The 13,646-nt window shown below is 27.9% G+C and overlaps 1 protein-coding gene across 1 annotated transcript; it reads right to left on the bottom strand.

Annotated features, from left to right (window-relative positions):
* Window positions 1–6,005: 6,005 nt before the first annotated feature.
* CRCK2 (calmodulin-binding receptor-like cytoplasmic kinase 2) lies at window positions 6,006–9,590 on the bottom strand. The gene is made up of 6 exons (XM_028049673.2): window positions 9,209–9,590; window positions 8,115–8,359; window positions 7,864–8,032; window positions 7,694–7,783; window positions 7,272–7,573; window positions 6,006–6,754 (listed from the first exon to the last, which is right to left on the bottom strand). Exons 1-6 carry the CDS (start codon window positions 9,450–9,452, stop codon window positions 6,491–6,493), a joined length of 1,314 nt encoding a protein of 437 aa, XP_027905474.2. The 5' UTR covers window positions 9,453–9,590; the 3' UTR covers window positions 6,006–6,490.
* Window positions 9,591–13,646: the final 4,056 nt, after the last annotated feature.

Genomic DNA, 13,646 nt, shown 5'->3' with positions numbered 1-13,646 from the left:
ACAAAAAATAAAATAGAGGGACCAAATTGAGAATGAAAAAATGACACCTCCCAAATAGTGACATGTGGCACTGTCACTGCCACGTGTGGCACAATGTCAGCTTGACACGTGGCAAAATTTTAATTTTTTTAAAAATTTTAAAAAAATTAATAAAAAATAAAAAAAATTCAGAAGCTGACACGTGGTACCCCATTTAACACCGTTACTCCATCACTAACGGAAAGGATTTGATTGGGTCAAATTTCCCAAAATAGGGACCAGATTGAGATAAAAATTAATTGAGGGACCAAATTCAAATTTTACTACGAAAATGGGGACTAAAAGTATAATTTAATCTAAAAATATATATAAAACCAGGCTAAACTATTTATAATTTGTAAAAGAACTACAAACATATTTCACGAATGAAAATTAAGCTTTTCGTCACTCACACTCATAAAATATGTTTCACATTATAATACATTTTTGTAATACAATGCATTGTTGAAAGTTTTATGAAATTATCGCTTAGCAAACTATAGTACGCAAACTATAATACAGTTTTACGAGCCGCCTGTGCAAAAGAACAAGATGTAATTTTATTATAAAATATATGTATAATTCAACTTTTAGTGAAATTATCTTGAAAATCTTGAATCAATTTAGTGTCTTATCTTTATACATGCATGGACTTAGTTCTTTAAACTTTTTTTTTTAAGTTTAGTTGACGTTTCAAATGCGTGTCTTAACTAACCAAGTGTCAAACAATGTATATGTAAACAAACTAAAATACTATAATGAAATGTATTTGAAACGTTAAATAAATTTAATAAAATTTGGTTAAAAGAACTAAATCCAGAAATTTTCAATATTGAAAGACTAAATTGATTCAAAATATTTAGGATGGACTCATTCTAATTTTTACTATAAGAAGGACCTAAAACATATTTAACCCATATATATATATATATAATATAATATATAATCATACTATTTCTTTTCGTTTGTACAAACAATAAAAAAGTTTAAATTTAAAATAAAATATTTATATTTTAAAATTTATGATTTATGATATTCGGATAAATCAACATGAAACTTGTAACATCCAAAATATTAACTCAACTTTTAACTCATCATTTAGTAACATCTATATTCAAAATTTCATACATTTTTTATTGAAAAATGAATTTTAAGAATATTACAATTTCTTAACATTGTGTTTCAAGACAACATTTCTTAAACCGACTTCAATAAAATAATAGTATAAAAATAAATAAATCATATTATAAAATATTTGAAGAATAATTTAAAATTTATGTGCTTAAATTTTAAATTTTGTACAATTGAAATTTTTACGGCTAAATTTTGTACAAAATTTATTTCATTTGACACCTTTACATAAGATGGAAAAACAAGTCTATTGAATTAATCAGTAAAACTATGCACATGTCATGCTTGCTCCAAATTCTTCAAATAATCTTTTAGCTAATTGAGTGAGTCACTGAAAATCAAACTTATCATTTCTAAACTAAACAAAATATAAACAATTAAAACAAACAACAATTAAAGTTTTTCTAAAACTTCAAACTGACCATGGCCATCCAACGTGGTCGAAGAACTCAGCTATGAATAAGCAACAATAAAAAAAGTGCTTCTAAACAATTGATTTTTTTTATCAAAATATCATACTTAACTTATCAACTTTATTTTTTAGAACAATACCACATTTTCATTTACCCTTTTCAACAATTTCAACATCATATCTATATCACAATTGGTCATAAACACAAAACCCATAACACCTTAACATATCTTAACATGTCTTTTTATGAGCTCAATAACTTAATGTCTTTCTATAACAAGAAATTCATATACCTATTCCTTTCACCGAAAATAATTTTCTCTAAGATTTTTTAGTCCTAAACTTTTGTCAAAATTGCAATCATACTAACACCATTACCACCCAGTAACACAAATTCACACAAATTCAGTACTCATTAAAGAAATTTTTAATCATCATTAATGTATAAGAATCACACAAACCAGCTATGTCATCACTCTATAATTCACTAACAATCAATATCTCCAAACACAATACAAATCACCAAAACTTTCATAATTTGACTGAATCAAACAAACTTTACCAAATTATTTACAGGTTCTGCATTTATCAATTATCATTTTAGAGTAATTTTAAATTATCAACTTCTTTTATTTTAATGAAGACTCTTATCATTGTTCTCCCTCCTACATATATTGTCACCACTTACAACGATTCTATATTCATAACCCAAAGATTAAAAATCAACAATTAAAAAATGGTTTAATGACCACAATTAAATGAAGATGTGTCTAAACAACAGAAAAACACATGCAACAAAAGAAAGCGACATGCATTAGAAAAATTAGAGTTACTCTATAAAAGGAGAAAAAGTTAAAAAGTTAAACTAACTTAAAATTTATTAACTTGTATGATAAAAAATTAAAGAAGATCAATTTATTAAGTAAGAAATGAATGATATTGAGAATCGAGAATAAACTTATTGTAAAACACTTCTATTTTTTTTAAATAAAACCCTTTCAAATCTTTTAACTTTTTATGATATATATAATATATATATATTAATAATAAAGCAAATAGAGTATTAATATATATATATATATATATATATATATATATATATAAAATTCTATTCTTTATAATTTATATTCAGTTCTCACGAAACTTCTTAGATTTTCAATTTAATTTGTTTATATATTTTAAAATATTAATTTGATGTTCATAATTTATTTTTTTTAATTTTTTGTCTCTTATATAAAACATTCTATATTATAGATTTACTATATATTCATTAATAAAAGAATATACTACACATGTTACTATAAACTGAAAATTCATTTAATATCTATTTATACTTTTAAAATTAACATAAATAAAATTAGTGAATGTTAATATTTTAAAAAATTATTGGAAATCAATCCTACCAAACACATTTTGATTTTCTATTTTTGAATAATAGAACAAGACGCATGTAGTTTTCTATCCCACCGGTAATCACGTGTTGATGAAGGCTTTTTGAACATTCAACACTAATCTCTTTTCAAAATTTTCAAAATTTATAAATTTGAGGTCAACAGTGCTTTCTTTACAAAGTTGTATTCCATTATTACAAGTTTTTTTTTAATCTCCAAGAATGACTTTTGTGGAGATTAGTATTTTCAAAATATTTTTTAACATTTAACCTTTAATACATATTTTGATTTAGTCTTGGTATTATTATATTATATTTGTAGTTAATTAGGTAGACATTTTCATAATGTTATAAGTCAATGTATGTGAATATATTTGATTACATAATTATATGTCAACACAATTATTAAGAGTATGAGAAAGTATCAAAGTTAACGAGAGGATTATTGAAAATACTAAAAGGAATTAGGAGACAATTTTGAATATATTAACAACTTATTTAATTCTAATTTTTATTGGTATACCCATTTTATTATCATATTATAAGTTTCAATCCAATTATCTTACTATCATTTTTGTTACAATGTATTTCCCCTCATTTATGTAGAATGATTATACTAAATTTAGAAGGAATGCATGTGTTTAAACTCATGTATACTAAATTATCTTCCCAATCATTTTATTCTATTAAAAGAAGAATGTCACTATAATGTGTAGTAGAAATATTAGAAAAAATAAAAATGTTTTCATTAATATATATGAAATTATTGATTCTTAATATAGAGCAATATAAAGAAAAAAGAAAATTATTAAAAAGATAAAAGGTTGATTTGAGTGCGATCTTTTGGGTGTATGAGAAATTAGGTAGATATGTATTATAAGAGATTTGTAATTTTTTTAGAAAAAATAAACTAGAAAGTTTGCGATTTTTTTTGTCAGAAAAATTATATGAGAAGGTTTTTAATTTTAGTCGGGAGGATGATATGAGAATGTTTGCAACTTTTGTCAGTAAAATTGTATGAAATAGTTTGTAAATTTTTGCTATAAAATTGTATCAAAGTTTGTAGTTTTTGTTTTAAAAATTGCATTTTGAATAATACTACTTTTGTTATTTGTGGATTTGCGTCTTAAAGTGTCAAACCACTTTAAATTTATGTTGTGAGTTTATTTATGTTTCGTTAGAAGAGATTATTTTCTGATTGCATTTTCACAATCGTGGTATCACAACAGAGTTTCTGATCTTGGGAGGAAGAAAAACAATTTGGTATACTAACCAAAATCAAGGTTGTATGTGTTGCATATTTGGTGAGAGGTTAGTGTTGATGATTTTTTTTTATTTGAGTAATTTGTTAGTGCGTGTGTGATGTGGTCTAGCTTTGTGACAACGATGTAGAAGTTGTAGACATTGAGTGATGGGACGTGACAATAAGCAAGTGTAAGGATTCATTTGAAGGACTTGGATGACCTATGACACGGGCTAGAACAAGGAAAACATAGAAAGCTCTTTAATAAGTGTTGTCTATATTATTTGAATATAAGTCCAAGTTTCAAGGAGAAAGTACCAAGATTGTGAATTGCATCATGCCCCCAAGAGGAAAAGGACTAATGCACCACTTTCTTGCAATTTTTTTTAAGTTATTAGTTTGTTTAAATAATGGTCCAATCAAATCCTTTGTAAGATGGCTAACCAAATTATGTTTATCAATTAATGAGCTCAGTTTGGTTTTATTACATTGTAATAAGTGCCCAATTGACAACTTAGTCATCAGCTTTTTTGTAACTTTTGGGTTGTCACAATTTCGGTTAGAATCAGTCATTAAGTACTAGGATCGTTATTAGTTGAAGTGGAATATAATTACAATCAATGACTCTTTTGTATGTCTGATGGCTAAAGATTTTGTATAAGATGAATCATTTCTATCAATAAAGAGTAGTTAAATTTTATTCAGAAATATTAGAATTCATCTCTTTTATTTGTAAGAGTGATTCTCGTAAGTTTTTAAGTGATTCAACAATTCATGATTATATCAAAGGATTTTTCCATCCTTCTTTGTGTGTTGTCTCCTTTGAAAAAATGATTTTTTACTTCCATCTTTCATATTCACCTCTTGTTCATTCTTCTTCATCCAAATTTCAAAAGAAAAAAAAATCCAATTCTATTCTGTTTCATACCGAAAAAAAAAATTAATGTTAAAGCTTCGTTAGAATCTCTTTATTGATGAGACCTTTAGTGAATAAAAATATCTCATTCTCAATCGGAATTTACTAAATTTTCATATCAAATGATACGAATAAAGGAGTAGAAAATAAATTATTATAAAACGAAAAGTTGATTGGACTTGGATAATATGAACATAGGAGAATTTGTAATTTTATCTAGAAAAATTATACCAAAAAGGTTTGTAATTTTTGTATGAAAAAGTTTTTAATTTTCATAAAAAATTATAAGAGAAGTTTGCAGTTTTTATAAAAAAATTGTATGAAGATTTATATATAAAAATTTATAAATTTTATCTGAAAAATTATGTATTGAATAATAATACTACGCCTGAACCTTTTAAACATATATATTTTTCTTTTTCTTTTATATGGACACATTACAAGAGATTATTTTATTATTGCGGATTCGCAATACAAACATAATACAAACAGAAGTAACAGAATCTCTTATCTCAATTACATTTTTATATTACTAGAAGTAATTAATAATTGAAAGTATGCATTAAAAGCCGTGTCCAATCATATTAAAAATCACAATGACATTAATAATGATATTTTGAAAATAAAAAATGATTTAAACACTTAGCAAGAGTATGCTGCCATATAAATATATTATAAGTAGATTCATATTTAATTTAGATGTGAGATAACTGTCACACTTGCAGTTGCAGTGGTCCAGCCAACCACCACTTGTTGCACTACCAAACATGGTTTAATATAATAACGTGGCCCATTTCCTTCTCACCAACATAAATTGGATTAAGATCAATTTATTACTAACTCACCTACCTCATCAATCATTACTGCACCAATTGGGTCCAACAAAAACTAGAAATACTCAACTGAAAACGGAATATTATACACAAATAGAATACACCAATTATGTTTTCAATCAATAGAATACAAATTTTCCTCCTTTAGGATCCCAAGAAGAAGAAGAAAAAAAATGCACAATTAAAGAAAGTAATGCACTCATCTTTAATGGAAGTATGCTCCCCCATTGGTATACACAAGCCAAAACTCATGTACAATTTCAACATGCCACTCTAGTCAAAGACCAAACATCCTAAGTGCCAAAGTTTCCTATCATAGTATACAACAATGATTTTTCTTTTCTCCCAAGGCCATTGTTTGTCCTCACCAAGAGTGTCAGAAACATATTCTCTGTCACACTCACACTCTATTCTATTGATTGAAATTTTTTGAAAGATTCATTAATTTCAACCAATAACAAAGAATGTGTTCAAAGGAGAGCATCTGAGAGTTTGTTTCTAGCACTGTTTTGCATTTTCTGATGCAAAGGTTGCTGCTTTAACCTTGTCACTCTCTGAGTGAGGTGCTCCTTTGGGAAGTTGTGGAAAATGAGCGAAAGTTTGAAGCTGATAACTGCTCTCTGAAATCCTTGCGGATGGACCAGAGGATCTCGGCACATCTTTTCATGGTAGGTCTGTTTTGTCTACGTGGAGCCAAGCACTGTAAAGCTAGCTCCAGAATCTTATGCAGAGCCAAAGTGTTTGCAGCAGTCTGATCCAGTCTTGGGTCCAACACTGAGTTAGCATCTTCCTCCATGAACCTCTTCATAGCCTGCATTTGTACCAAACAAGTTCCATTGACCATGCATGCATTGAAGCTACAAAAGTCTTTTACACTTTCTAGTAGAAGTCTCACGTCGATTATAGATAAAACGAGTTTATAATATATAAGTGAGTGCAAGTTGGTTTTGTTAGGTTGAGTTAAACTTAAAATTAACTCCTTGATATGGTATCAGAACCCTGAGTTAGAGCCTATTCTAATGAAATTTGTTGATTTCTGCTTCATTCACAGCATAACAAAATTTGCACTGACAATGCATGTCTGTTAACTCAATAGAAGAGCTTATAGAAATGTCACATTTGTGAGCATTGTTGTAAGTTCTTTCAAATGCCCCTCAATGGTTGAGTTGAGCAACATGGATTGGGAAGGAGTAACCATGAAGAGAAGGTGCTGAACTATTCAGCAAAATGGGGTATCATAAGTAGAAACTGTTCTTCATGCAACTATGAAACACTACCAAATAGCAAACAAGAACAAAATGAAGGTGAGAATAGTGCAGAGTACTCACCCACTTTGCTGTTATTCGCTCCTTGAGTTCAAATTTTGGTTCAATGGGGCGTCTACCTGTGACAAGTTCAACAAGCAAAACTCCAAATGAATAGACATCACTCTTTTCAGTTAGTTGATAAGTTTTCAGGTATTCAGGATCCAAGTAACCAGCTGTTCCTTTGACTTGGGTGGAAACATGTGTCATGCCAGAATCACTGTCTGCGGCTTGTCTAGCAAAACCAAAGTCTGCTACTTTAGCTCGAAAATTTTCAGTCAGAAGAATGTTTGAAGATTTTATGTCTCTATGAATGATTGGATGATCTACAAACCAAACACAACACACAACAACATCAGATTCTCTTTCATCATTCTATATGTCAATAGAGCCTCAATTTGGTTACCCCTTAAGAGAATACTAAAGTAACATAACTATAATTGTACCTATATACATATGAAGATATGTGATAGCATGAGCAACATCAATTGCTACATCCAAACGTTGAGCAAGGTCCAGAACGCTCCCATGAATGCCTGTAACAGTTCATTGATCAAGCTTTTGTAGCAAGGCCAAGTCACAAACAGAAAATAGCTAAAAGAGTTGAGAAACTCACAATCTAAATGTTCTCTGAGAGTTCCATTGGGAACATACTCAACAACAATGATCCTTTCATCTCCTTGCTCCAAATATCCATAGAACTTGACCAAGTTCAAATGTTCCACCCGGGATAGTGTTTGAATCTCGCTCTGGAACTCCACCCCCAAATGTTTCTCATACAGACTCTGCAAAGCAAAAAACAATTAACAAATTAACATTCTTATTCCATGCAAATTGCTAGAAATAAATTGAAAAAAAAAAAAAAACCTTCTTAGCACGCTTTACTGAAACAACAGTCCCATCCAAGAGTTTTGCCTTGTACACAGCACCAAAACCACCTTGGCCAATCTTGAAAGAAGGAGAGAAATTTCTTGTCACTTGGAAGATTTCCTCCATGGTGAACTTCACAATGCCAGGTTCTTTCCTTTGTACTATGTTGTATGAACTGATGTTCATACCTCCATTTGAGTTACGCCCTCTCTGACTACCAGCTCTTGAGCCATTCGATGCAGCTATGAAACAAACACAATAATTCATTTAATTTCTCCATTCCATTGATAAGCATCAAAGATAAATCTACCTGTATATAGTAGCACTTCAAAATCAATAATGCTAAACACTAAAGAAAAAATATGCAAACCAGTGATCTGAATGCAATGTATTGATAAGGAATGAAGAAATTCCTTAACTCAAACGTTTAGCCACAGAACTTCAAAACCTGTAGTGTTTCTGATACATGTATAGATGCTAATCGTATTCTACATCTTTTTTGGTTACACGTACTGTTTTTTTTTTTATAACCATGCACATCATCATGACCTAAATGCAATACATTGATGAAGACTTCAAAAGTGCATTCTTAGTTCAAAAGTTACCCTGCACACAGACAAACAAAAAAAATGCAGATTTACTTAATTATTTATTCCAAAAACAGAAATCCATGATTATGGGAACCGGGAGTTGACCAGATTCTCGACCCATAATCAAAATTCAAAATCCAAATCATGATTAATATCTCACGATTCAGACCAAAATCTAAAATTCTCTTGCCACCTCTACCCTTCTTCTCAGCAGCTTAAAAATACAAACCTCTTGACATACGAGTTCAAACTACGAAAACCATAACAAAATAGAAGAGCGTGCGTGCGCGTACACATACACGTCCTCCTAAAGCTAAAGACCAAACTTCCAAGAAGTTTTTAGATTAGAATTGATGTTTAATCTTAAAAACCTTTGTTGATATTTAAGGTGAAAATAAATCGAAGCAAAACTCTATCTTTAACAGGAAAACAAAACTAGAAACTTAAGATATTGTATCAAAGCTTTTCTCCTTAAAAAAGGGAAAACGGAAGAACTAGTACTGGAAGAAGACTTAAACTCCTCGGAATCCCCGAGGCTCCTGGAGTTGTCGGATTCTGGGGGCGAGAAGCACGCGGCGAACATTCCGGTGAAGGACCTTGCGGCGGCGACGACGGGGTTCTGGCGCTCGGAGACTGTGGAGGTGCTGAGCTCAGACGAGGCGTAGCCAGGAGAAGGGGGCACCCTTCCCGGCGTTCTGCTGTGGTCGGAGCCCGATCGCCGGCGAGGGGGATATGGAGAAGCCATTTATGCTTTGGAGAGAGAAAAAAAAATGGCGGGTCGTAAGAGAGAGAGTCAACTGAAGTGAAGTAAGAAAAACGAAGACTTTGCAAATTTGTCTGGTGATTATAAACGGTGGGTGACGCTATTATGCGCCGTGGAAACCAAGCTACCTAAGCTAAGTTTTCAATTTCGGTGGTTCTTTTGTCTAAAAACGTTGTTTTACTACCGCTGTTTGTACGTGTGATTCATTGACAACTTACAACAACCGACAAAGCCACTCTTCAATTATAGTATATTTAACATAAATTATCGTATATTTCACATAATTAAATAATTAAGTCACTATAATTTAAAATGTTAAATTAGATTAATTTATAATATATAATTGAGTTCAAATTTTGTTTTATAAATTAATCTTGTAAGATCGAATTAAATTTAATGTTCACTTTTTAAGGTGATATTTCGATTTAGAACTTATTTAATGAAATTTGTTGTTTGTTAGATATATTGTTGAAATGTTATTAGAGTGCAATCAGGTCATCATGTATATGTATTGGTGTGAGAAGGTGTATTAAAAATTTCATGTCTGACTATAGATAAAACCAAACACTCTATTGGGTTGATACTAATTGTAAGAGACGAATGCTATAAAAGCAAATGAGATTAGGTATCTCAATTGTCTTAGTCGTAAATGATGGATACTACATGATGAATGTATCGACCTGTGTAATATTATTGTCAATGCATTAATTATCCCATCAGGGAGCACATTTTGCAAGAATAAAACTCAAAAAAATTAACGGGATGTCAATACAAGGAATATGAAGCATGTGATTTAATTCGATGCAAAACGAAAAATTTTATCCGAACTTGACAAACCGCAAATCCTCTTAAAAGAAGGTGTTGCCTTTGAAAACATAAACACAAGTAATGATGACTATCGTTAACTTATGCCATAAAGTGTTGGATTAAGTTCCGAAATGAATTGCAATTAACCGTAAACCTCATCTTACATATTTATAATGAATTAAATTTAATAAAAACCTTTTAACAGTTTGATTCAATATAATCATATTCATCATTAACAGAGTATGATATACAAATATATATATATATATATATATATAATTATTTTATTTTTTATATAATAAATAAATTATACAAAATTATAAAATAACACAATAAAATGTAGAAATATATTTTTTGGTGGTAATTTGTAAGAATATTTGGGCATTATATAATGTATCAATTATGGTAGGGTTGTTCTTCTAAGGATAACTACATTTGCAAGGTACCCTATAGTGAATGTTCAAATGACAGGTAAGTTGAATCTGGAAGTGTTTCTTAAAGTGATTTTGAAAAGTCCTAAATTGTTGTAACATGAAGATAAGAATGTTTTAGGTGTTTGAGCCAGTGGCTGAAGATGCAGAAAAGAACAGTTTTTTTCTGCATTGACTTAGAAAGGTGCTAACTTTTTAATGAATCACAGGGTTTTGATGAGCCACTTTCAAAGCATTATCATAGCCAACTTTTGAAGACACTTTTTGGGACCAAGGACAATATTGATGAAAATAACATTGAAAGAATAATTTATACATTTTTTTTATGTAATGGTTGGAGAAAAAAATCTCCTTTAAAATTATTGACGTCATCTTTATTTTATAAATTATTATTAATTTTATATTTGACAAAGTTAATAAGTAGGAAGTAATATTATTATACTTCTTGAAAACTTTCTATCCAACTCTTACGTTCTCATTGCAAACATAATTATATAACTTAACTATCATATATAATCAAACTTCTAATCTTAAATTCAAACCCAATCACGTTCCATCAATAAAAATGACAAAACTTTATCATTTCACATCACACACAAAAAATAGCGTTACTATACATCGCAAATTGAAATTAATTTTTTTATTGCTTTATTGGGTTATTAGCGTAAAGTATTCACTGATGATTAGTATTTTAACAAGGTTAAATATATTTTTGTTTCAAATATTTTAGTAAATTTTAGAATTAGTTTATTTTTGAAATTTTATATTAATTTAGTTTTTTTTTTTTAAAATCAATAAATTTAGTTTTTCTTTATCAACTTTTGTTAAGTTTATTTAACATTTTAAGTATTTTTTATAATAATATTTGAGTTAACATTGAAACAAAAATGTATTAAACGATATAAATAATTCAAATACTATCATAAAATGTATTTGAAATGTCAAATAAATTTAACAAAAATTGATTAAAAAAATTAAATTCACATACTTTTAAAGTTGAAAGACTAAATTAATTAAAATTTAAAGAAAAATTAATTTTAAATTTTACTAAAACTTAAAAAATAAAAACATATTTAACCTTTTTAATATTATTACTTTAGTATCTAATTAAACGGTGCCCTCTAGGGAAAAAGGTTTTAAGTCTCGGTCAACGCGGAATTTGGGTTTTATAGATATATTATTGCATGGGCGTTGATTATTTATACGTTATTAATTATTAATATTAGTTACAACGTTGTACGTAAGTGGTACTGAACTACACGCAATTTAAAATAAAAATAAAATAATGTGTCAGTTATTGAATTGAAAAGTGTAATTGAGCCTGATAATTTCCAAGCAATTGCCTTCTATTAAAATTCACCATTTATCTATTTACAATATCTTTAATAAATAATCAATTCACCAAAAAAGAAAAAAGTGACGATATTTTGACGTAAGTTAATTTAGAAATGTTCTTGAAGTTATTGTTAAAATGTTATTTAATTGCGTCTAAGGAAAAAAAATATCCCATTAAGTTGAAAGATGATTGATTTAATGTCCATAGTTAATAATTAAGAGTATAAATCATTTTTATAAGTGAAATTCCATTCTTTTATTAAAAGTTTGGGTTTATAAACAGAAAAATGAATTTGTTGAGCTTATTTTATAAAAGATTATTATTTCTTGGTAGATTATGTGATTTTTCTTTCCGTTATTTTCATAATTTTTTATCTTTCTGTTTATTCTTTTCAAGATTAAAAGCTCATTGTAGAAGTTCAGATGTAGAACATAAGTTGTATCTTAAATTTCATAAAGTAAAATTATTTTTTTCTATTTTTTCTTAGGTCATTTTGGGAATATGTTTGTATGTGATTCTTTTGTATTTAAAATGAATTTTCATGTGTTTGTAACCGTTATAATGTGTTTGGATCATTCATATGAGTTAGAGTTTGCACAACTTAATTGAGTTAGAAGTTCAATTTTGAGTAAAGTAAACTAGCTATTTTATTATTTTTATATGAAACTGACCAAATTTAATTTTGTAAATGAATCATGTGATGAATAGTGATGATCATTGTTTATTCACAGTAAAAAAATTTAAATTTAGCTCTCAAATTTTAAGACTAAAAACTGCAAACTATTAGGAAAGACTTAATCGACTCTAACACGACACAATATTGTTTTTCTTTAATTAAAAAATGTAAAACTATTTTTAACTTTTTTTAAATAAATAAATATTTGTATTATAGTGTTAGATTATTATAACTTTATCTGACTCTAAGTTATTTTTTTTTTAAAACACGTCCAAAAAAATGTAAAATTATTTTTAAATTTGTTTATCAAATAAATATTTGTGTTATAGTGTTGACTTGGTGGATGCTAACTAAAACAAACATTAAAACTAAAGTTAGTGTTTGTCTTACAAAAACTAACCTTACTTTTTTTTTTATACTTATATTTATTTAATTTAGTATTAGTTAAGCGTACGTTAACTCTAAAATAATTAAAACAAATAGGATAAATTTAGTAGACTCTAATCTTAATTATTTTTAATATTTATTTTAGTTTTTTTATAATTACGTTTTATTGACGCTAATTTAAATAAATAAAATATTAAAAATAAGTAAAGTTATTTTTGTTAAATTGATTCTAACCTAAATTATTTATATTTTTATAAAGTATATTTATTTAGGTTAGTAAACAAACACTGACCATATATAATTGAAATAAATATTAAAAATAAATAAAATTAGTATTAACTGAATCAACATTAATCTTATATATTTTTAATAATTTTTTTTAGTTATCATCACTAAGCAAACGCTAACCGTTGAAAAAACTAAAATAACTAGGGTAACTATTAAAATAAACTAAAATATATATAATGCTAATTTATATATTTTGAATTTTTGTGTGTTCTTTATATTAAATATGTGTTGTAAATTATTTTTAATCTAAA

Source organism: Vigna unguiculata, chromosome 10, assembly GCF_037176805.1.
Source record: "Vigna unguiculata cultivar grain cowpea cultivar isolate G323 ecotype 2 chromosome 10, ASM3717680v1, whole genome shotgun sequence".
In the NCBI taxonomy this organism is placed as follows: Eukaryota; Viridiplantae; Streptophyta; class Magnoliopsida; order Fabales; family Fabaceae; genus Vigna; species Vigna unguiculata.
The sequence above is the reverse complement of the archived record's forward strand: the minus strand, read 5'-3'. Positions and strand labels throughout refer to the sequence as shown.

Coding starts and splice junctions, on each gene's coding strand:
- CRCK2 (XM_028049673.2), bottom strand. CDS start 9,452: ATGGCTTCTCCATATCCCCCTCGCCGGCGATCGGGCTCCGACCACAGC. Junction 8,033..8,114: donor CAGTAAAGCGTGCTAAGAAG/GTTTTTTTTTTT, acceptor TTTGCTTTGCAG/AGTCTGTATGAGAAACATTT. Junction 7,784..7,863: donor TCTCAGAGAACATTTAGATT/GTGAGTTTCTCA, acceptor GAACTGTTACAG/GCATTCATGGGAGCGTTCTG.